We start from the raw sequence: 24120 nt of genomic DNA, 5'->3' as shown, positions 1-24120 counted from the left end.
CCTCTCTGCCCCCCTCCCCCTTGTGTGTGTGCACACGCTCTTAAACATTTTTTTTTAAAAAGGCAAAAAAGTTGAACAGGCACTTTACCAAAGATCATGTACGGATGACAAATAAGCACATGCAAATAAACAGTGCTCAACATCTTTTATCATAAAGGAAATACATATTGAAACCACAGTGAGATACCACTACACGCCAACAAGAATGATTAAAAATAAAAATACCAGGTGTTGCCAAGAATGTGGGGCAACGGGAATGCTCATTGTTGCTCTTGGTAATGCAAAATGGTACAGTAATTTTGGAAAACAGTTTGGCAGTTTCTTATAAAGTTAAACATATGGTTACCATATGACCAAGCAATCCCACTTTTAAGTATTTAAAAGAAGGAAGCATATGTACCCACTCGAAGCATATATGTACGAAATGTACATAACAGCTCTGGTTATAATAGTTCAAAACCAGGAAGGATCCAAATGTCCATCAGCTGGTGAATGGATAAACAACTTGATGTACATTTATGTTGTGGCATGTTACTCAGCAAACTACCAATACAAACAACAAAATAGATGAATAGTAAAAGCTTTATGCTGAGGGCACCTGGGTGGCTCAGCCAGTTAAGCATCTGACTCTTGCTTTTTTGGCTCAAGTCATGATCTCATGGTTTGTGGGTTGGAGCCCACTGTTGGGCTCTGTATTGCCAGGGTGAAGCCTGCTTGGGATATTCATTATCTCTCTCTCTCTCTCTCTCTCTCTCTCTCACTCACTCACTCTCTCACTCTCTCACTCTCTCACTCTGTCTCCCTCCTTCCCTCCCTCCCCTTCTTTCCCCCTCCCTCTCTCTCAAAATAAACTTAAAAAAAAAAAAAGCATAATGCTAAGTGAAAGAAGCTACATAAAAAAAGATATTCTTACTGACTGATTCAATTTATATGACACTCAAGAAAAGGCAAAACTATAGCAATGGAAAACAGGTCAGTGGTTGCCAGAGGCCAGCAGATGGTGGAAGAACCCAAGGGTACTTTGTGTGGTGATGGAAATGTTCTGTAATGTGATTATTGTGCTGGTTACTTAACTGTATTCATTTGCCAAACTAATTGAATTGTATACTTAAAATTGACAACATCCAAACAAACAAAAAGATCACAGACGGTCATTTATATGGATGGGTTCCAGAAATGGTGAGCACGTTAACCAGAATTAAACATTTTTCATAGTGCGACCACAGACTAAGATGCACACCTTACTTTGGAAGCACAGTTAACAAATGCTCATCTATCCAGTGGGTCACCTGACCGTTACTGCTACTTTTACAATTCTGGGAAGTGAGAAGGAAGTTTGATGATGGTGTGGAATTGTTGAATATGTGTTACATAGGGGCTGAGCAGTTCTTTTTCATTTGTCTTACCCAATAGGAGTGTGAAACCAAGATTGCACAAGAGATTGCCAGTCTTTCAAAAGAGGATGTTTCCAAAGAAGAAATGAATGAAAATGAAGAAGTTATAAATATTCTCCTTGCTCAGGTAAGCTAAACTTTGGCTTCAGGTAAGCTCTCTACTTTGCAAGATCCTTTCTTTTTTTAAAAAAAATTTTTTTTTTTTAACGTTTATTTATTTTTGAGACAGAGAGAGACAGAGCATGAATGGGGGAGGGTCAGAGAGAGGGGGAGACACAGAATCCGAAACAGGCTCCAGGCTCTGAGCAGTCAGCACAGAGCCTGACGCGGGGCTTGAACTCACGGACCGCAAGATCACGACCTGAGCCGAAGTCGGACGCTTAACCGACTGAGCCACCCAGGCGCCCCTGCAAGATCCTTTCTTAAGAATAAAAATTGTACATAATTAAGGTATACAGCGTGATGGTTGATACACCTATACATAGTGAAGCGATTACTATGGTGAAGCTAATTAACATTGTTTCCTCATACAGTTACCTTTTTCTTTTGTGATGGGAACACCTGAAATCTATTCTTTTAGTACATTTCCACTAGTTAATACAATGTTATTAACTATAGTCCTCATGCCTGTATACTAGATCTCTAGACTTACTTATCTTTTTGTAATTGCAACTTTGTATCTTTTGACCAACATCTCGCCATTTTCCCCATCCCTTAGCCTCTGGTAACCACTGTTCTACTCTACTTCTAGGAGTTCTACTTTTTTTTTTTTTTTTAACATTCCACATAGAAGTGAGATCATACAGTATTTGTCTTTCTATGTATGGCTTGTTTCACTTAGCATAGTGTCCTCCAGGTTCATTGTCATAAATGGCAAGATTTCCTTCTTTCTCATGGCTGAATAATATTCCTGTGTCTGTGTGTGTTCATACACACCCCGCATCTATCCATTCATGCACTGACCATGAAGCTGTTTTCATATTTTGACTATTGTGAATAATGCTGCAGTAAACGTGGCAGGGCAGGTATCTCTTCAGTCTTCTTTTCATTTCCTTTGGGTATATGCCCAGAGGTGGAATTGCTGGATCGTATGGTAGTTCTTCTGTTCTGTTTTTCATAACGGCTGGGTTCGGTTTACATTCCTACCAACAGTGTGCTCTGTGAATGTGGTCTATCACATTTATTGACTTGCATGTGTTGGACCATCCTTACGCCCCAGAGATCAATCCTTCATCATGGTGTATGATCTCTTTGCTTCTGTGTTCATCAAGGATATTGACCTGTAATTTTCTTTTCTTGTAGTGTCTTTGTCTGGCTCTGGTAATCATAATGCTGGCCTTATAAAAGGAAGTTTGAGAGCATTCCTTTTTCCATTTTCTTGGAAGAGTTTGAAAGGATTGGCATTACTTCTTTAAATGTTTGGTAGAATTTACCTGTGAAGCCATCTGGTTGTGGTTTTTGCTTGGTTGGGTGATTTTTGAGAACTGATTCAGTGTTTGTACTACTCTGTTCAGATTTGCTATGCCGTCATGGGTCAGTCTTGGTAGGTACTGTGTTTCTAAGAGCATACCCATTTCTTCTAGGTTATCCAGTTTGTTGGTGTATAAATGTTGATAGTAGTCTCTCATGATGCTTTGTATTCCTGCGGTATCAGTTGTAGTTTTTCCTCTTTCATGTATGGTTTTGAGTCCTTTTATTGTAGATAAGGTTTGTCAATTTTGTCTTTTCAAAAGACGAACTCTTGGAGTGCCTGGGTGGCTCAGTCGTTTGAATGTCTGACTCTTGATTTTGGTTCAGGTCTTGATCTTTTGTGGGTTCAAGTCCCACATTGGGCTTTGCACTGAAAGCTCAGAGCCTGCTTGGGATTCTCTCTCCCTCTCTCTCTGCCCCTCTGTGCATGCTACTGTGCACGTGTGTGCTCTCTCAAAAATAAACATTTACAAAAATAAAAAAACCCAACTCTTAGTTTCATTAATCTTTTGTATTGTTTTTCTAGTCTCTATTTCATTTATTTCTGTTCTGATCTGTATTATTTCCTCCCTTTTGCTAATTTTTAGTTTGTTCTTTTTCTAGTTCCTTCAGCTGTAAAGATACGTTGTTTGAGATCTTTCTTTTTTCTTAATGAAGGCATTTATCACCATAAACTTCCCTCTTCGAGTTGCTCTTACTTCATCCTGTAGTTTTGACACGTTGTGTTTCTACTTTCATTCATCTCTAGATATTTGATTTCTTCTTTGACCCGTTGGTCCTTCAAGAGTGTGTTGCAAGACTGTAAATGGTCCTCATATATTAGAATTTGAAAAGCTCAACCACAGAGGTGTGAGTCTTTTAAAGAAACTCGAAAGATGATTAAGTGGCTTTAATGGGATCATGCCTGTTGTATTTGTTGGTTTTAACTTTTATGTGGTGTTTGCTGAAGTGTTCAGGAGAAACTATCCTCTACTGACTGCCACTTCCTGGACACTGTTCTAGATGCTTGATCTCATTTTATCCACACACAGGTCTGAGTTACAATGTTTTCCATAACTTACAGGGGAGTTGTAATTAATTTGTTTCATGTTAATGAGATGGCACTTTAAAAAAAATGAAAGTTTATTCTTTCATTTTGAGAGAGAAAGAGTGTGTGAGTGAGCGGGGGAGGGGGAGAGAGAGAATCCCAAGCAGGCTCTGCCCTGCCAGCACAGAGCCCAACGCGGGGCTTGAGCCCATGAACCATGTGATCATGGGCTGAAACCAAGAGTCAGACAGTTAACCGATTGAGCCACGGAAGCGCCCAGACTTTTAATATTTTAAAATGTGTTTTTCCTGACCACAAAGTTTGGGATCCTTGAAATGTAACAGTATAGATTTTATCTGATTGTTGTTGCTGATAACACCTGTTTAGATATTTTCATTTTATTCTTTGTGGGTGAACTCATTTGTTGGAGATGAATTGCTTTATTATTCATTCATTGATTTGATAAATAGCTCTTGAGTACCTACTGTATTCCAGGCATAGAGTTGGAAATGAGCTCCTTTCTTTCTCTCTGCATTTCTCAAGTCAGCCTCACTCTGTTCTGGAAACTCCCAGAGGTTAACCAGAAATGAAGTCCTAGGTTCTGATGGCAGTCCGTGTGTTTCCAGAAATTCACATGTGTGGGGTACCTAAAGCTTTAAAAGTTCCATTCCTTTTCTGTCACTTTTTTTTTTTTTTTTAATGTTTATTCATTTCTGGGAGAGAAAGTGAGAGTGCTAGTGGGGGGAGGGGCAGAGAGAGAGGAAGACTCGGAATCTGAAGCAGGCTCTGAGCTGTCAACACAGAGCCCGATGTGGGGTTCGAACCCATGAACTGCAGGATCATGACCTGAGCTGAAGTTGGGCGTTTAACTGAGCCACCCAGGCGTCCCCCTTTTCTTTCACTTCTGAGAAGGACATTGTTTTACCTAGCAGGAATACAGCTCTTCCCCTGAAGACAGGATAAAGTCCCAGATTATGTCTTTAGTTCAGAGTTTTTCAGTCTGACATTTTTCAGAACATGAGCTTTAATGGGTCCCCTGGGTAAAGGGAAAGCATCTGTGTTTAGAAACACATGGGGAGGGAACGCTGCATATTACATCTCTGAGAGCTTGCTTGTGCTTGCTGGAGGCTTTGAGTACTTCCCTCTAGAATTTGACCCCAGTGGCATTCAGGTTCAAACACAGGTGCTTATCCTTTCAATACCTAGAAGTTGAGAAGGAAATGCTGTAGACCCTTGCCTCCGACTCCTTGTTTTCTATAGCCTGACATTTCTGCCTCTGAAATTTTGTCTGCTTTGGTTCTTTTCTAGACTCATTTCTAGACGCATAGGTTGGAGGGGTTAGCTTCCCTTTGGTGATCCAGTTTTAGAAATGCGTATCTGTGAAAGCAGAATATTGACTGTTTATCATCTCTGGGGACGTGGGTTGAGGAGGACGGCGGATTTTGGTGAGGAGGAAAGATTTCATCTGGAATGTTTTCCCTTTACTAGGATTTGCTTTAGGGTGATACACCAGCTGCGTATCTCCTGGGTCCTTCTTTTCCTAGTTCTATCTTGACCCCGAAATAGATGAGAGAGGTCCTTACTGAGAAGTAGAAAGGCATTCAGGAGGGACTGGGAATCAAAAACAGACAGTCACTTGACCTTTGTGCCCAGGGTACTGGTTCATCGGGAGCCTTTGCAAATTGAGGACAGGGGATTCTGAGGTGGCATTTTTTGTCTTGGGAAAAATCTAGATATTCCTCCCAAATAACTTAGTCTACTTTTTCTCAGCCTTTCCGTGACATTAGTTAGGGAAACAGGATTATAAGCTTTGTAGTACAAGCTTTCCCATGACTTGTGTTACGTATGGGGGTAAAGAATTTAAGGCAACATAGGAGACCCCAAAAAGGTGACATTCCCTAGACTCATACTCTCGAAGGTGCTCACCAGTGGTCATTATTTCAGGAGAACGAGATCCTGACTGAACAGGAGGAGCTTCTAGCCATGGAGCAGTTTCTGCGCCGACAGATCGCCTCCGAAAAAGAAGAGATCGAACGCCTCAGGGCTGAGATTGCTGAAATTCAGAGGTAGAGGAAAGCAGAGGGTCTTAGTTTTAAGTTCGCAGGAATGTTTACTGGAAAACGCACGTAGTTGTTTCAGCTCTCAGACTTCCACGCAAAAGAACTGGGCATCCGAACCAGTCAGCTTTACCGTTTCTTCCTAAGTGGCTCCACTGAGTGGACCCGTGGAGCGCTGGTGAAGGGGAAGGAAGGGCGGGAGGGCAGCGGCGCGCTCCTCTGCTCACCGGCTCTCTCGGCCTCCCGCCCGCAGCCGCCAGCAGCACGGCCGCAGCGAGACCGAGGAGTACTCCTCCGACAGCGAGAGCGAGAGCGAGGACGAGGAGGAGCTGCAGATCATCCTGGAGGACCTCCAGAGGCAGAACGAGGAGCTAGAAGTGAGCACCGGCTTCCAGAAAGTTTCCCTTAGCAGCGGTCTTCCTTTCTGTGGGAACGAGTGGGAGGCTGAGGAGAGAGTTGAGGGGACGTCTCACCGGAGCCGGCCGGGTGCGCCGCACAGTGTGGCCTCAGTGGGCGTCCTTGGGCTGTGGCGGCTGCCCCGACTGCCCTCGAACCGCTGCGAAAGATCTGGGCTCAGTTCCCAGAGATGAGCAGAAAGAGCAATGCTGGTGGAAGAGGTCGAAAAGCCTCCTGACTCTCCTGTGGGTAAAATGGGGACAGAGCTTTCTCTTGTCCCTTAACCCTCGGAGCAGCCAGTGTGTCGGCCCCAGGGATCGGGGAGGCAACCGCGTGGTGAAAAGCAAGAGATTTCTGTGATCGCGATCGGAGTTCCCGTGCTTACCCCAGATTAATCATTGTCTCCAGATGTACCTCAGGGGTTGAGAGAGGAGAGCCGTTCTCGTCTTGCTCTAAGAACAGGGCGACGGCTTGCTTTCCCTCGTCCCGGTGCACTCAGCTGCTGGGGCAAATCAGCCTTCCACTGCATAGAAAATAGAATCCCGCACAAAACCGCCGCCCACAGAAGTCCCGTGGACAGAGTTCCGAGGGGCTGCCCACCAAGGTCCACGTCCCAGGACACTGGCTACGGCCACGGGTGTGTCGTGGGAGAAGCAGAGCAGCGGTTGAGGCCTGGGCCACCAGGTGGCTTCCCTTCTTTACAGGGGCCTCCCGTTGGCACTTTAGTTTGCTTTCCTAACATTTGGCAGACCACATGAAAATCCTAAGTAGGAAGATCTATTCCAGAATTGTAGTACTTGGGATCTAGGTGTAGCCGCTGTAAGAGAGGATACTCTCGCGGTTTGAACAAGACGGTTCTGTCCCTCGCCTGGCAGACATGCACGTCTGCCACCCTCCACACGGGAAGCCCTCCCCCCACTTGGAAAACATTTGGGGTCCAGAGTGGCCTTAGGTCTTGCCCACTCTCAGCAGGAAGGGGGAAGGAATCCAAGGATGCCTGGTGGTTAAGGGCCTCCGCTCATACCTTGTTAGCAGAGGCACAGTCACGTGGCTGTAGGTAGCCGCAAGGGAGCCTGGGAAACGCAGGCTGCGTAGAAATGCCACAGCACAGAGAGGAGAGGGTGCGCCGTGCAGCCAGTAAGTAGCCTGCTACTGAGGGAGGTTTGTAGGATTCTGGGATTAGCTACTGTCTGGCTACCTCGACTTTGCTGAATGCACGCGGATCATTTAGAACTGATAGTTTTCTGTAGTTTTTGCTTCAGTAGCACAGCTCAGGTGTAAAGTAATGCCATTCACAAAAGACAAAGGACGTTCACTTTGGAGATAAATCTGGGATTTGATCCTGTCTCTGACGTCCCCCTCTAATGGCCGGTCGAGTCGCTCTCATCTTCTGCTTACTTAAGGGCTAGTCAGGAGCCAGTTCAAAACATGCACCTACTTGAAACACTGAAATATTTATTATTATTAAGCGAACTGTTTTCTCCTGGTACATTTATGTTTTCCAGATGTGTTCACTCTTCTGTAATTAGCAGCAGTTTCGTTCTTGAATTTTGTGCATTCGGGGTCGAGGTGTTGACGTGTCTCATTTGCACATCCGTTTTCCTGTCTCCAGTCTCACAACTGAGTTGACTAAAACAGAATAGATTGCTGTGTAGCACACCCTTGCTAACTGTTCTCTATTCCTGAATCTGTTCCTTTGGACCTTCTTGCTTAAGTGACGACTGTTCTTTTGTCGTTCCTCAAGATAAAGAACAATCACTTGAATCAAGCAATTCACGAAGAGCGAGAGGCCATCGTCGAGCTGCGGGTGCAGCTCCGCCTGCTTCAGCTGCAGCGAGCCAAGCCCGAGCCGCCAGGGCAGGACGACGAGGAGCCCGAGAGGCGCGGGGCCGGCCAGCCGCCCAGAGACGGCGCCCCGGAGACGAAAGCGGCTAAGGAGCAGCCGAAGGCGGCCAAGGAGCAGGCCAAGCCGTCGCCGAGCAGAGACAGGAAGGAGACGCCCATCTGAGCAGCCCAGACCCACCGAGACCCGTGCATCTTACTGTAATCCCGAGAGTCAGAGTGCACAACTCTGTGCTGTACATTCTGTAAAGATGTCTTTTCTCCTCAGACTCTTTCTTCTCTCACACGTATGACTTCTCCGCGTCAGGCTCAGGTTACACGGGAGGACAAAGCAGTGCACGCATTGTGGGCTTGTAGGGGACAGAGGAGTTTTCCAGATAGTGTCAGCTTATTTGAAGATTAATTTTCCTTGTTAACTTAAAACTATTTTAACCCTTGAGTGGCTTCTTTTTAAACCAAAAATCGTCTTTCTTTGCTTTTTTATTACAGCAGAATCAGGATCTCTTTCTCTCGGTGGGGTGGGGGGGGGGGTGGGGGGGGGTGGAGCCAAACAAGGTAAATCCTGTTCCTGCCTTGTGGATTGCCCCGTAGTGTCACCCTCCGGGATCTCTGCTTACTAGTCACTCTTGCTTGTGCCTTTTACACCTTCTCGGTGCAGATTCTATAATGGGGAGCTGCCTCAGATTTCCTGACTGGCCAGAATGGCTGTTACTGAGGTTACCTTTGCCCACCCTTGTCACCCTCTCCTTTGACGGCCCTAAACCAGTCCATGAACCTGAGTCACCGGATGGCCTGACCTGTCACAGAGCTGCCAGCGGAGCCCGCCCGCTGGCCCCGGGGCAGCGTGGCCCGTGTGTAGGAGCAGCCGCTAGGCTCCTGCGGGCTCCTCGCTGCCGGTGATCACGTGCTTTTCAGTGGGTTGGTCGGAGGTAGCCGCCTGACCTGAGGCCTCCACACAGAGGACCGGTTCCTTAACCCGGAGATCTTCTCGTGTGACTGATCTTCCATTAAACACAGGATGACTTAGATTGCTTGCTTGGGCTGGAATGTAAAAGTCTCTTTGCCTGAATAAGCCATATATGCTCTTAAACAAAAGTGTTCAGTTACCCGTATCCTATGATCTCAGTGAACCTGCTGACGGACTCCCAATTGACAAGATTGAGCAATAGAAAAAAACTTTTCCTTTAAATGATAGCTGTGATTCCCCGACCCCATTTTCTTGCTTCTGTAACTTCTCCGGTGACTGAGGCATCTGGGAGGTCAGCTCTCGGGCACCTTTGTTCAGTGACGCTCTGTCTGAATAAATGGCACCCGTGAGGTAGGTCAGCTCTCATGGCTGTGAAGATAAACCCCACGCACTCAAGGTGATGGAAACAAACCCCCCACGAGGGCTCTGTCCTCTCCTAGTTACTATTTATTTTCAGCACCTGTTCGATGCGGTTTTTTATTCTCTACCTATTGCACTGTTGTGACTTGTTGGCCATTGTTTGATTTTTGTACGAAAAAAAGCTTTGTTATAGAAATCAGCATACTATTTTTTTAAATCTGGAGAGAAGATATTATGGTGACTGAAAATATGGTCAGGTGTCAAATATAAACGTATAAAAGCCTTCTTGCTGTCCTGTCGGTCATATTACACTTATTTTATATTTGCTGGCAATATCGAAGGTTTCTTTTTTGTTTGTGTAAACTCTAATTTCTATCAAGGTGTCATGGATTTTTAAAATTAGTATTTCATTACAACTGTCTCCGCATTCGTTAACTAATTTTTGCCAGGACCATTATTGATCAAACAAATAAATTCGACAGCCATTTGAGGAAAAACAAACCAACAAACAAAAGCATCTTGTTTTTTTGTGCACCTTCTTTCTTTGAAGTAGCGTCCTGTGGCTGACAAGGAGTTGGTCTGATACTGCTTCCAAGAGTGAACTAACCTTCTGTTAGGACTCTCCGTGTGTTCCTCGCCCCGGTGGACTTGGTGCCCCTTGCTGGTTTCTAGGGTTTACTGTGCTCCTTCCCAATAGGTGCTTACCTGCTGAGGGAGCACGTCTGCACAGCCAGCTGACCGGGATCGGGTCTGCGGCTTCTTCTGTGAGCGACGTCCTGTGGACAGTGGAACGTGCCCTTCGAAAATGTCGCGCAGGTCAGTCGGCCCAACGTGGCAGGAGGGCACGTCGGTTATTGCGAAGTCCCTTTCCTTTAGGGGCTGACATTCCTGGTTAAGATTCCATCGCCGGGAGAGCTGAACCTGTAATTCGGTGGTGGTTTGCTGACATGGGACTTAGCATAAGCGACTGTTTTGGGCCTCTTGTCTGGTTTCTGATAATTCCCCCCACTCGAGACTCTCAGCCGTGAGAGATGTGATTAAAATATAAGGCATTGGTGCTTCTCTCTATCACTCTGAGGGTCTTGCAGTTTTTGCCAAATCTCTGTAGCATTTCGCAGATCATGGTGTTGGGTTCACAGTCTTTAAGTTGGTCATTCTCTGTCCCTTTTCTCATGTTCTATCTTAAGGAGTTTGCGTGGTGCTTAGTGGCTGCAGACACGCAGTTAAAGCTTTTGAGGGATTCTGCGCACCGTGGAGCTACTGTGATCGTAAGCAGGATAATGCTGAGCACACTTATCCGGAGTGCACTTCGGAGCCCTTGTTCCCAAGACCCAAGTCAGTCAACAAAGATTTCCCTGTCGAAGGAGTCACGTAAGGGCCGCCTGGGTGGCTCATTCGGTCAAACGGCCGACTCTTGATCTCCGCTCGGGTCATGATCTCATGGTTTGTGGGTTCGAGCCCCGCATTGGGCTCTGCACTGACAGCGTGGAGCCTGCTTGGGATTCTCTCTCTCCACCCCCCACCCCCCCCCAGAAAAAAATAAAAATTAAAAAAAATTTTGTTTTGAAGGAGTCACTTAAGCCAGTTACACAGACCTCGTGTAGCTGGAGTGTCAACCTTCACGTGAGTGTCGATCCAAGTGCAGGGAGCACAGACGCCGCCTTGCTCAGCTGCGGGATAACTGAGGGCTTTCCTATCATGGAGCCCATCTTTGGCGAGAGAGCTGAGGGTTTTTTGTTGTCATTGGGCAGCTAATTGCTTTAGCGGCAGATTCTTCAGTATCTTCAGAGTTCAGGAGAGGTTCCTGATCATAGCTTCATTTGCACTTAGCACAGTGAGTAGGGGAATCTGGTGAAGGACGTAAATTTGGAATCGATTACGCCTCCTGGAAATTCTGGTTTGAGTCTGTGGCTCGGGACTGGACAGCTGACAGCCATGAAGGCCAGTCTAATTTCTGGATCTGTAGGCTGCTCAGGTGGTTTTATTCTAGTCAACATCTTGTGTCTGTTTCTTTGTCCAGAGCATGGAGGCAAGGTCCCCCGGGTTTGGGGTTAACTGGAGACAGGGAGATGGAGCCTGAGGGTTAGGGAGCCTGACAGGATTGAGGGGGCTGAGCTTGTTCCAGAGAAACTGAGGCATCGGGAATCAGAGAGACATTTGTGAGGGACAGAACTATAGGCTCACCAGCATCGTGGCAAATCCCACAGTTGTTTGGATGCGATTACCCGCTTGAGAGAACTTTCTGGGCCAGAGGCAAGGCAAAAAAGGCCGAAGAAAAGAATCCTAAAGACCTTCATGATGTAAGAATTGGGAAAAGGATGGCCAGAGAGGGAAGGGGGAGTAGAAGGAAACACTCTTGGCCCTGTGTCTTGGGATGATGTTGGCTCGATGACGGCTACTTGCCTTCCTGGTCAGTTTTATCTTGAGGTCTCCAGCATTTGCACAGGACTGGATGTCAGGTGGGGCCATCTTGTGAAATAAACACCCAGGGTTCAACGCCTTGCAGTTTGGCAGCACAGCGTACCTGGCGGGGCCTGTCCACGAATCTCACTGTTACGGAAGCATCGGAGTAGAGCAACCGTTTGTAAATGACAGAAGACTTCAACGGGCCCGTGCTTAAGGAGCCGACAGGTTCACCGGAGAAGGAAGTGGAGTTAATTCTGTGGCATACGATCATTTAGGGTAATAACTGGACACTGAGAGCTTTGACAGATCTCTAGAAACTTCGGTTTCCTGGTACATCCACGCACATATAACCTGAGGTTTACTGTACACACAAACCCAAAGCATTTGACAGCGCTTCCCACATATTTGAACATGTTAAACTAATGAGAGACAGCCTTTGAAATCTTCCAGGAGCCCTCTGGGATAAATCTCAAGCTAGTTTAAAGTTAAAAAGACTATTGAGAATTTTAAGAAAATGTTAAAAGAGTTGAACATTTGATTAAACAGGGTAACAGATAATTATGAAATAATTGTATAACAAAAGTGGCAATAGAAGACGTTAAGGTAGAGGGGCGCCTGGCCTGGGTGGCTCAGTCAGTGGAGCATCCGACTTTGGCTGAGGTCATGATCTCATGTTCGTGGGTTCGAGACCCACGTCGGATCCTGTGCTGACAGCTCAGCCTGGAGCTGTCTTTGGATTCTGTGTCTCCCTCTCTCTGCTCCTCCCCTGCTTATGCTGTCTCTCAAAAAATAAAACTTTATAGGGGCGCCTGGGTGGCGCAGTCGGTTAAGCGTCCGACTTCAGCCAGGTCACGATCTCGCGGTCCGTGAGTTCGAGTCCGTGAGTTCGAGCCCCGCGTCGGGCTCTGGGCTGATGGCTCGGAGCCTGGAGCCTGTTTCCGATTCTGTGTCTCCCTCTCTCTCTGCCCCTCCCCCGTTCATGCTCTGTCTCTCTCTGTCCCAAAAAAAAAAAAAAAAAAAAAAAAAAAAACGTTGAAAAAAAATAAAAACTTTATAATAAAAAAAAAAGTTACGGTAAATATAGAAAATCAAGGTAAATACAGGTGAACAAAAGTTAGCTTTCTCAGTATGACAAAGACTGGATTTTCTTAAGTAATCAAAGACCTGATATAAGACTGTAGAAAGCACAGTAATGTATTTGGGAAAGAAAACAATCTTTGCTATCCAAAGGTTAAAAAAAGAACCACAAAACAACCTTTGCAGCAGTTGCTGAGGTTATTAGTAGCAGACCAATAATCTAAGAAAACTTTGTCCTTTTAACGGAGAGAAAACCAAATTCTAATTTTGTACCAGTGTACTTTTGACATTAAAACTCATTTTTTAAAAAACGTTAACAAGTCTATTCCAATCTTAGCCAGCTTGACCACATGTAAAATCCTGCCAAGATTCTCTTTCCACAAACCTTCTACAACTTTTTTCTATCCATTCAGATTTTGTCCTAGGTTTTCTCTTTTAATTCTGGAAAATTCAACCAATCATTTTACTTTCCTTACCTATTTTCCATACACAGATGTTTCCTTCCGCCCTTACAATTTCTAAGTAGCTTTAATTACACACATTGAGAAGAACTTGGAAGCCTTAGATCTTTCGTTCCTAGTGAAAACTAAGTAGTAAGCAAATGTGGACTGTAAAGCCTGCATTCTGTGGACTGGCAAATTTATAAATACATTTTCAAAGTTGCTAAAAGCATATTCTTTCTCTTGGTAAAATTTCCAATGCAGCACAAAAACGGGTTTACTGATAGATCCGAATGTCTTCACCTCCTCTGTAAAAGGAAGCCAAAGTGGTTAAAACCTTTGTTGAGTCAATGTTTTGGTATTTTTATCTTATTTGGAAAATGATCTAGATACTCCATGAATATCCATTATCTGTCTCAGTATAACTTTAAGGCTTCAAGTTACCAAAAAGATTTTGAAAACTACTTTTAAGTAGACATACCAAAAAGCACAATTGTTGTTGAAAAGTTCATTTATAAAGTTTTATCTTGCATCTATTTTAATTCACTTGCCCTTAACAATTTATACCAGTCATTGAAATTTTCCTGATATTAAGCAGCTAACCACCATCTTATCTTTCTTGCTGACAAAATCGGTAACAGAGATAATGTGAGCTTATTTGATGTTTAAGTAAACTAAGGTAGAATAAAAGTTACACGTACACATTATATTTAATGTTAGTAACTCTAAAGACATGCCTTTTGAGTTAAACCAACAAACTTAAACTAGCTTTTATTTACTGAAGATTATCCTAGATCACATGAACTAGGAAATCATTTGGGTTAGTTCCTGTATTTCTGAGAGGATACTTGATTTACATAATATTTGTCTGTCTTTAAGCCAATTAAATAGGGCTCTTTACAAATTAATTTTGGCAACACCTTTTGGAGCTAAAAAAGAAATCACGTTTATAACCTACATTGACATACATAAACCTACAGATGCAAACAGATCTTGTAGCTTTCATTTTAAGATTTTAGCCCAGATAGCTAAATAACACAAAACTCACTAGTTTACAAAAGAACCAAATTTTGTTTCTGGCAGAATGGAGTAAGTTAAGGTTACCTGCTCAGATGGCTTAAGCTTTTCACTAATATCTGTGCAGATGTTAAAATAGTTTTCTTTCCTGACAAGCATTACATCGGGGAGACCAGGTAGAGAACTCTTCCATCTCAAAGGCACAGAGAACGAACGCAAGTTCCGCTGAGAAGGACTTTTGTTCCCTAAGTCCGCATCTTTCACAATACCTGCAGGCCTTCTGAGGTGAAGGGGGGGCGGTTTTAGGGTTCATGAAAATGACAGGTGAGCTTTAGACTGTTTCAGAGCCACGTTTCTAGTCTTGTGAAGGCTCAATCTGTAAGGCAAACATGTTTTTATTTATTTTTTAAAGTTTGGTTTTAGCAATCTCTACACCCAGTGTGGGCTTGAACCCATGACGCTGAGATTGAGCCGCTCACTCTTCTGAGCCAGCCAGGCACCAGAAGTACGGTTGTTTTGAATTCCTTAAAGAATTGGGTTGCAATCAGAATGATACCAAGAGGCTGCCCCACCCATCCAACTACATTATCTTTAAAAAGAAATTGTTTTTAGAGTGTGAGTGGCGGGTGGGACGGGGTGGGGGCAGAGAGAGAGGATTCCAAGCAGGCTCCATGATCAGCCGGAGAGCCTGATTCAGGGCTTGCTCCCACGACCCTGGGATGTGACCTGAACTGAAATCAAGTGTTGGATGTTCGACTGAGCCACCCAGGTGCCCCCAACTATATTATCTTCAATTTGCCTTTTTTTTTTTTTCCTTAGAGACAGAGACTACAAGTGGGGAGAGGGGCAGAGGGAGACAGAATCTTAAGCAGTCTCCATGCTCAGCATGTGGGGCTTGATCCCACAACCCTGATATCATGACCTGAGCCAAAATCTAAAGCCAGACACGCAAACGACTGAGCCACCCGGGTGCCTGCAATTTTCTCCTTTTACATCAGGGAGAAGATCTTCAATTAAGATGGAAATCAAGATTCCTACTTTCTAGTTTTAGAGCTCTGTGTCTTTGGAATGTTTTAGTAAACACTTCCACAGACTTCAGAATATTTTTCTTTCCTTCAGGACCTATAGTTTCAGGTTAACTTTGGGGAGAAGGCCTAAACAAGTTCCTATCAGGCTCTGAATATCAGCTTCCAGTTTGGCCAACTTCTGGCCATTTAGCTAATTAAAAAAATTCTTTCAGATAGCTTGTCGGGTTTTAGCTGAGACAATAAATATTCCTGTCAGTATTGAACAACCCCATGGACACAAGAGGTATCCCCAAAGAAGGTGCAAAAGATACTACCGTTTGATTATCCTAAAGACAGCCAGAAGAGACAATATCCCTGAGAGTTGGCAACAGAGGTTTGGACCCTAGCCCCAAAGGGAGAGTGTAACCCACATTTTTGTCCAGCCATACTTTTGGGGTCCCCATCCTAAAAGTTGACAAGCTAAATTCTGTGGATACAAAATGAGACAATGAGGCAACATAACTGTCCATGGGAGAGAAAGGATCGATAACCAATGGGTAGTGGAAAGCAAATTCCAAGTTACAGTTCAAAGATCTATTTTTTAATGTTTATTTATTTTAAGAGAGAAAACACAAGCAGGGGAGGGGTGGAGAGAAGGGGTGGGGGGAAAGGACAGAACCCCAAACAGACTCTGTGCTGTCAGCACTGAGCCTGACGTGGGGCTCGATCTCATGAACTGTGAGGTGGTGACCTGAGCGGAAATCGAGAGTCAGATGCTTAACCATCTGAGCCACCCAGGCGCCCCAGAAGGTCTAATTCTTACAAATGCTTCTTGCCTGCCAGTCTGAATTTGGGAAGAAAGGGAGGGAGGGACACAGTAACATTTTACCTTCCTCTCTGGACCAGGCACCACAGAGACACGGGAGCGCTGACTGGTAAGAATTCTCACAGCTCGCTGGCTTCTGCCAGTTGCCCCAGGATCCTGGCTGCAGTAAGTGCGTTGTTCCACCAGGTCTCTTCCTGCTCACCAGAAACCGTAGACGAGGAAAAATAATTTTCCTCTACTTTTAATGGTGAGCGCTTGGCTGAGACCCATTTTTCTCTAGGCATGCCATAAATGGATAAGCTTAGCTAGGTTAAAAGTTGTCCACTGTGGCCACTATGTAACTCGAGATTACCCTTGGTAAGGTAAACCTGCTTGTTCAGCCTCACAGCAGATTTTATTCATCTGAGGCCTCACACGACCCAGTCCCGCTAAATTAGACTTAGTCCGACCCCAGACCCAGTCCGGTTTCCAACTTGGACCTAGTATGACCTTGGATACAATCCAGTTTTCAGGCTGGACCTAGTTAAATCTGGATCCATTCTGGTTAAGTCAAACCCAATCTGGGTGGGGGGGGATGGGGGGGAGAGGCTCAAAGTCTGAAAGCTCACAAAGCAAAAACTGCAAGGGCCGGAGCTAAGAAAGACTTACCCACCATCTCCAAGGCAACCAGAAAGCAGCAAGCTCAAGGGGCTCGATGGGTACCTATGTCTGGTTCCTCACTGGTCCTGGGGGCTGATGGGTGTCTCCTTCAGATCCCACATCTGACACCAGAACGGTTACAAACTGAGGCTTGTTAAAAATTCTGGGGGGCATGGGGCGCCTGGGTGGCACAGTCGGTTAAGCGTCCGACTTCAGCCAGGTCACGATCTCACGGTCCGTGAGTTCGAGCCCCGCGTCAGGCTCTGGGCTGATGGCTCAGAGCCTGGAGCCTGTTTCCGATTCTGTGTCTCCCTCTCTCTCTGTCCCTCCCCCGTTCATGCTCTGTCTCTCTCTGTCCCAAAAATAAATAAACGTTGGAAAAAAAAAAAAATTAAAAAAAAAAAAAAATTTTGGGGGGCAAAAACTGATTTGAATCAGGCAATACCCCGTCTAGTAGACAGAAGGGAGTTTAAGGAACTGTACGAAGTGAGATTTTATAGGCTGCAGCGAACAGGGACAAGGAAGTTGTAACGGGCCAAAAAAGCAGGTCAGTTACTGCCAAGTTGTCTTCCCAGGATGGCCTGGGTCCACTACCTTACAATTCCATTTCTGGGAGAAGCTGAAACTTTAAGCCGAGTCTCGGTTTGGTGATGTGGGGGTTAACTTAAGTGACTCCACAGCGTGCGTGTGCCGTCACCACACACCCCTGAGAGGGAATGAAGTAGCCTCTGTGAAGGCATCCTGGGCCCAGTTCCGATGGCCTCAAAATAGACCTGGGGGGAGGGAGAGACGGGCTCAATTCTCTGGAGTGCCCAGCTCCCACAGGCCGGAAACTGCTGAGGATTCCAATTAGAGCAAGCAAGAGCTGCCTCTTCAGGAGCATGTCTGTAGCCTCGGGATAAAGGCCGCACCGAAAATTCTACCATTTGCTGCTGTTAAGATGGTCTCGGTGCCATCTGCTGTCTGCTTCCTTACCAGGGAGCGGCAGCACGGAAGGAGTGGCGAGTTCTCTGGAACGAAACGTGAACTGGCAGGTGGGCCCGCCCAGGCACGTCTGTCCGAGGGCAGCTCCTCGGGCGGAAGAGCCCCGTGAGGAGTGATGCCGTCTCGCTCCCGGGCCTCCGGTCTTTTGACTTAGGCTGACCTTCTGGTGAGGTTGCCGTTGAAGTGCAGACGTCCTGGTTCCGTTTTACTTTCATATCAACAGTGACAGATATTTGAATAAGGGTGTCCTGGCTTTTCTCTCCTCTCCTGTATTTTTATTTTTTGTCTGGTCAGCCCACCTCAGTGCGCTAACTAGCGACGGGGCTGCTCACGCCTCTGCGGAAGGTAACAGAGACCCTGAGTGCTGCACAGGCCAGGGCCGTTCTGGCTTGAGGGGAACAGAGGGGCCTCGGTGTACTGAAGAAACGCGGAGAAAATGCGGAAGTGCTGACGCTACCAAGTAGGTGGAACTGGGGAGGGAAGGACGGTTTCAGGACTGACCACGTTTGGCTCTTTGCCTTCAATGTAAGATAGGGGGGAGCCCCGCCGAGCAAGCTCACGGTCTGACCACCAGGGGGCGGACTTATGTACAGGAGGCAGCAGACGGGAAGACGGTGGGTGAGGCGAGCGGAACAGTCTGGGGCCACTGGAGGACACAGCCCCACCCCGTCCCGCCATCCTGCACCTGGCTGACCCTCGCCCATCCCGGTCACCTGCAGGAGGGCTGGCTCTTCCCGGGCTTCAGGCTTGCCTACCAGCTGTGTCTGGTGCTGCCGTTGCAGCCACTGTGGCCGTGACGCCTGCCTGATGGCCAGGCACCCCGTGGGCACCGCCACACACATGAATGCGCTGGTTGGCAACTGAGGAAACGGACTAAGTATCAAATACTCAACCCTTTTCTTTTTAATGTTTGAAGGTGGAAGGCAGCGGCGGGTGGAGGGGGGGGGGGCAGAGAGGGAGACAGAGATTCCCAAGCAGGCTCCATGCTCCGTGCAGAGCCCGACGTGGGGCTCGATCCCACAAACCGTGAGATCACGACCTGAGCCAGAGTCGGACTTGAACCAACCGGGCCACCCAGGCGCCCCTACCAGCCATATTTAGAAGCCAGAACCAAACAAAGCCGCCAGAAAAATCTCAGAATAAATGGCTGTCCAAAACAAGCCAGCTGGCGGCCTTACGATGCACACACACGGACCACACCGCACTGAGAATTTTCCCGCCAGGGGGAGGGTGGGTGTCCCGCCGAGGGGGCAAATCCCTGCTGTGGCGGCACCAGAGGTTAAATGGCAGCGGGCACGGCCTCCCTGGAACGGAGAAGAAAGAGCCAAGTGAGACTGTCTGTGCCCCGGGAGAAGCTGGCCCGCTTTCCTCCTGTCCGTCACTGAGTAGGTAACGTTCCTGTCCTCCGATACTTTCCTTCCCAAACTCGTACCTTCCCAGGGCACTGGGCTACCGGCGAGCTCCAGGCTCCGCCATCTCTCAGGGACAAGAGCGGTGACAGTTTCCTCGGCCGCCCGACAAGAACCGCTCACGGCTTCCTCACGGAACACCGACAGGCATGACCCAATACGTGCATTGTGTCCAGTCAGTAACTGCTGGCATCGTGACATGAAGTACAGCTGGTCAGGCTGAGAGATTCAGAGGCTAAACTCTCTGACTGGAAACTCCAAGAGTCCGATCTTGCCACGTTTATATCGGGAAAATTTGACTTGAATAAGCCTTGGAAATAAACCTGTGACAGCGGTGTAAAACGCTGCGTGGAATAAAATCTGATCCCTGAACGGGACGCTCACCGTCCGACTTTCTAAGAAAAGGATGCTTAAGGAAAACAGTTTCTGTAAGATTAAAACTAGTTTCTTCTCTATAGAAAACAGATGAAAGAATTCATGTGGCCTTGATGCAGTTCACTGCAGAAATTCCTTCACCAAAACGGATCACTGTTCGAATTTTTGCGTTCACGAACGGGCAGATGTTCTCAAGGCCAACACCTCCCCTGGGTCAAAACATCCATTCGCAAAGGATCACACGGCCTCAGATTTGGGGTTTCTGGTGGGAGAATCGGAGAACTGGGCTTCTTTCCCCTACCCTACCCTCACCTAAACCACCACCTGGTTTCCTAGGGAGCAGCAGGCACGCGAACTCTGCCGGCTCGGACTCATCCAGGTCACTTAACCGTCAGGAACACCAAGAGGGAAGGGCCTGGCCTCCATCCACGCAGGGTCCCCACCCTGCTGGCCGCAGGTCCCAGTGCCGGGTGCAGCCGGGCCCCCTTCCTTCCCGGCCATCCTCCTCCAGCGACCGACCCCTCCAGGTGGCCCTGCTCTTGACCTTCTCCATCTGGTATGAGGACTTTAGAAAGGCTCAAGAGGGAATTCACAAATACAACAGAACCACAGAGTCCTGCTTACTCACATGATTTCCAGACTCACCTTCTTTTCCTCTGGTTTGAGTCAGAAGATTATTAATCGTAAAGAGGCCGCTTGCATGGTTTCAAGTTGCTGGGAGTTTCTTTTCCTCCCATCACTCATTCCTTCTGTCTCCTGGAATCTTGCACGGAAACATTACCATACAAGGAAACAATCGCGAGCGTCCCAGAGCCTGAGCCGCGCTTTTTCCTATAGATGGTCACTTTCAAACCCCGCTGCCCCCTCTCGAAACTCCCTCCTTGGAGCCGTGTCTGTGAAGTATTGCTCCCTGAGGCTTCCCAAATATGCCACGCCTGCCGTTTCAGACACCCGTGTTCCCCTGACGCCGGAGAGGGCAGATTCTCGACTTGCTTCCTTGGGCGTATTCAGCTGCCAGTCTGCCAGGAAACAGATTCACCCAATGTGAAGTGGGGCGCGGACCCAACAGGCGTGGGAAGGATCAGTAACACACCGTGCACCCGACTGCCTGCCCGGCAAACTAAGAATCGCCTGGACGGACGTTCTGTGACAGGGTGCCGGCAGCGTGGGCAGCTCACAGGACATGTGCATGGTAAACGATCTCAGGAACTCAGCACTTGCCAACTCAGCTAGAGGGTTCCAGAAAAATGAGCGGTCTGGCATCACAGAAATACCTCCAAGACCTAAGGACAAAGATCACAGCCAAAATTCCACTACGCAAATAAGTCTGGTGACCTGGGGGCCGGGTAAAGGGATGCCCTGAAAACTCACAGAAGCTCGCCCACTGATTTCTCCCAGATGAGGGGCGGGGCAGCCAAGGTCAGGTGCGGCACCATGACGCTGAGCACCAGGCAGAGGCTGAAGAAGGGCGTGCTGCACACTGCCAGCCTGCCTGGTGGGGGAGGCGAGGGCCGAGGACGGGAGACGCAACCGGCAAAGACCAACTGTACTGGCTGAGTAACGAGCTCTAGTTTTTGAAAAATACAGTTTTCCTCTTCACCTTGTCGACCTGCCTCAAAAGTCCTAGGATCACAGAATATCTTCTAAGATTGGCCACCCCACGTTAAATACCTAGGAGGACATGATTATTACTATTTTATTCATTTTTCTCTTACGAAATTAGTTGGAGTATTAAGTGGTTTGTAGTTTTTGCCTCCTCAAGGATTTCAAAGAACTGCCGAGTCGTCAACTTTACTCATTTGCTTGGTTTTGTGCTGCCTTTGGAAGCCCACTCTTCTCCCTTAGGAGATCCCGTCAGCCGAGAGGGCGCCCTTGCTGTCCTGGGGACCCGGCCACCACTCTCCATCACACCCCGAAGCAGGACCAGCCACACCTCGGCCAGCCCGCTGCAGGGGCTAAATACGGTTGAGAACCGAAGAGGTGACACCTGCAGCCTTTTCCTTATCTTGAATGATCATCCACACCGGGTTGCTTTCATTGTCATCACTGCTCAACAGTGCAGGTGGCTTCTGTACGCACTGCCATGGACGTGAGTGGAATCCCAGCGTGGCCCCGGGGCACCTGGAGACCCCCAGGGCACCTGCTGCTGTTCCTCAGCGCGGCACCGGGCAGCAGCAGGAAGGCTCACGAGGAAGAACTGGCTGGTGCATTTGTCGGCTTACCCTGGGTTCAAGTTCTTTACCCCAAAACATGCTGTTACTGCCACTGCTTAAAAGAAAACGCTGCTGTTTGTGTAGAACTGCAGTTGTACACTTACAGCAGTTGTACAATTTCAGGTGTAGTTTGTGCACCGGAAAGTTTAGGGGGCCAAGTGTATGACCAGAACTTAGCATCAGGGAACACGCACCCCAGAGATTCGGCTACATCAAACGAGGCCACACCCTCCTCCGATCTCTGCTCTGATCGCCCTCCAGGCCCCACGGACCCCTCATCACCTTCCTGTTCTCCACAGCCCTGCCCTCGGCACCCGCTTCACATGCCACCCGCGTACTTCCTGCCTCCTCTGTCCCAGTGGAACTCGCTCACGTTTACGTTCCTGGGCTGTTAACGCGAGAGTGAAGGAACACAAGGCTTCTTTGTAATGATCTGTACAGAAAGCGGCCCACACATTCCCAGATCCACGCACAAGGTTCAAGGGAGCCTGTCCTGCTTCCGCAACCCCGAGGAGTCCCTGGCAGCCGAGTCACCAAAACCAAAGCTCACCCACGCAGGCACCGCAGGGACTCGGGCCGAGGGTCTTTCAACCTGGGCCCATCAGAGCGACGGGCATTTCTACAAGGCACTTCCATGCTCTCATCGGAGCGCGAGACCACTCTGCCCCGGACGAGCGGGTTTCACTATCCTGTTCCGCGGAAACACAGAGGCTCCGAATGTTCTCCCGGAAGCAGAGCTTCAGCACTAAGCGCCCGGTGCACAACGCTGTCTGCCGAGAGCAGAGCCCGGCCCTGGGTGGCAGGTGTGGATGGCAAAGAAATTACTAAACTACTTAAAAGACAAATATTTTAATCTAGTTTCCCCACTTTATACTAAATCATTGCTACAGGTCACAGATTGGATTTGCAGACACCTAGAAAACAATCGGAAGTGTATACATCTTTCTCTATAGATCTCATTAATAAATTTTATTTGGACAAGAGAACTTGTGCCACAACAGGTTAAACAGCATGATTAAAGACGGCAGCACTCCCCAGAGTGGTTACAGGCGTGTGCAGCGCGTGAAGGAAAGCCGCACCTCACAGCCGGTCGTGATCAAGGTAAAAACACCTGACACACAGCACACGTGCCAATAAACTCCTTCAGGTCATGACCAGCATGAAGAGAATCAGGACACAGATACTTGGCCAACGTTCTGTAAATGTGCACAGCAATATGCTGCATTTAAGAGTTAAAATCGGATTCTACTTTAGTGTTAGCATCAAGCCCTTAGGAGAAACCCCCGAAAATCTCCTTTCCCATTTACACACGTCAAAAACTATTCACACTTAGGGCGGACTGGGCAGAGGGCCACAGAACCGACAGGTCCTTGCCTGCGTGGACACAGGGCTAATACTGAAGGTCTCTTTCGCATCCCGGCTCACAGCCGCCTTCTGGCTGCCACTCCACCTATTTAAATAAAACCAGGAGAAAGCAATGCAGGTCTCTGGGAATCTCCTCCCTTCCATAAGGAAAATGCTCTGCCAATTCAAGTTTCATTCAGTCAGGAAGACGGAAGGATTTAAGGCTTCGGTGACAATTATAATCCTCTGAGAAATTATTTTCCCTTAAAGTCAAGATAAGATAATAGTGTTTACTGTACTTTCTCTTGACTCTTAAAATCCCTGGCATCAGTGTAGGCAACTTGCACCTGCAATTAAGTCTGCAAGAGAGGAAGGTCTCTCCTCCTCCCAGAGGCTGTCCCAGATCACACACGTGTGGAGCGCCTGTCAGCCTGTGGCTCCCTAGGAAGCAGGAGGACACCGAGGTTCAAGCTTTCTAGTAGGTTGAGGAAGCGGTGCTCATGGCATCTTCAGAGATTTTGGTGCTGGCGGGATGGATGCTTGCGAAATACTTGACGTCACTGTCACGATCCATCTGAAGAGCCATGATGGTTTGTTCTACGGCCTCCTGATGACAGCTGGCAGAGGTTAAGAAATATTCTGGAAATGCAAAGGGCAGATTACAAATGAAATCGGTTTTATGGACATGTCAGTTTTATCAAGTACAAGTACACTGTAAGTTCTTCATCAAAACCCTAACTTCTCCAAGTATAAACAAGCCATGCTGAATTATACGCAGTAATCCAAACCGATTCGCGTGATATGAAAAGACTCCCCAAACGTTAGAGAGTCAGAAGGTTCATCTTGATTGTTTTTAGAATGGACTAAAAG

General features: G+C 47.3%; 2 protein-coding genes across 9 annotated transcripts in view; one reads left to right on the top strand and one right to left on the bottom strand.

Annotated features, from left to right (window-relative positions):
* RALBP1 (ralA binding protein 1) overlaps positions 1-8665 on the top strand; it is a 48331-nt gene extending 39666 nt beyond the window's left edge. For all 3 annotated transcript variants that reach the window (XM_019418472.2, XM_019418471.2, XM_019418470.2), the window contains exons 7-10: positions 1414-1521; positions 5836-5957; positions 6202-6325; positions 8089-8665. In XM_019418472.2, coding sequence (XP_019274017.1) covers positions 1414-1521; positions 5836-5957; positions 6202-6325; positions 8089-8352 — 618 coding nt within the window. In that variant the 3' untranslated portion in view covers positions 8353-8665. The remainder of the gene's footprint in view (positions 1-1413; positions 1522-5835; positions 5958-6201; positions 6326-8088) is intronic.
* A 14074-nt stretch (positions 8666-22739) lies between these two features.
* The window catches only part of PPP4R1 (protein phosphatase 4 regulatory subunit 1), a 63560-nt gene continuing 62179 nt past the window's right edge, over positions 22740-24120 (bottom strand). For all 6 annotated transcript variants that reach the window (XM_019418476.2, XM_019418474.2, XM_019418475.2 and 3 more), the window contains one exon: positions 22740-23889. In XM_019418476.2, the coding sequence (XP_019274021.1) occupies positions 23726-23889 (164 nt within the window). In that variant the 3' untranslated portion in view covers positions 22740-23725. The remainder of the gene's footprint in view (positions 23890-24120) is intronic.

The sequence above is a fragment of the Panthera pardus genome, unplaced genomic scaffold (assembly GCF_024362965.1).
Source record: "Panthera pardus isolate Hobbes unplaced genomic scaffold, ASM2436296v1 HiC_scaffold_15, whole genome shotgun sequence".
Taxonomy (NCBI): Eukaryota; Metazoa; Chordata; class Mammalia; order Carnivora; family Felidae; genus Panthera; species Panthera pardus.
The sequence above is the reverse complement of the archived record's forward strand: the minus strand, read 5'-3'. Positions and strand labels throughout refer to the sequence as shown.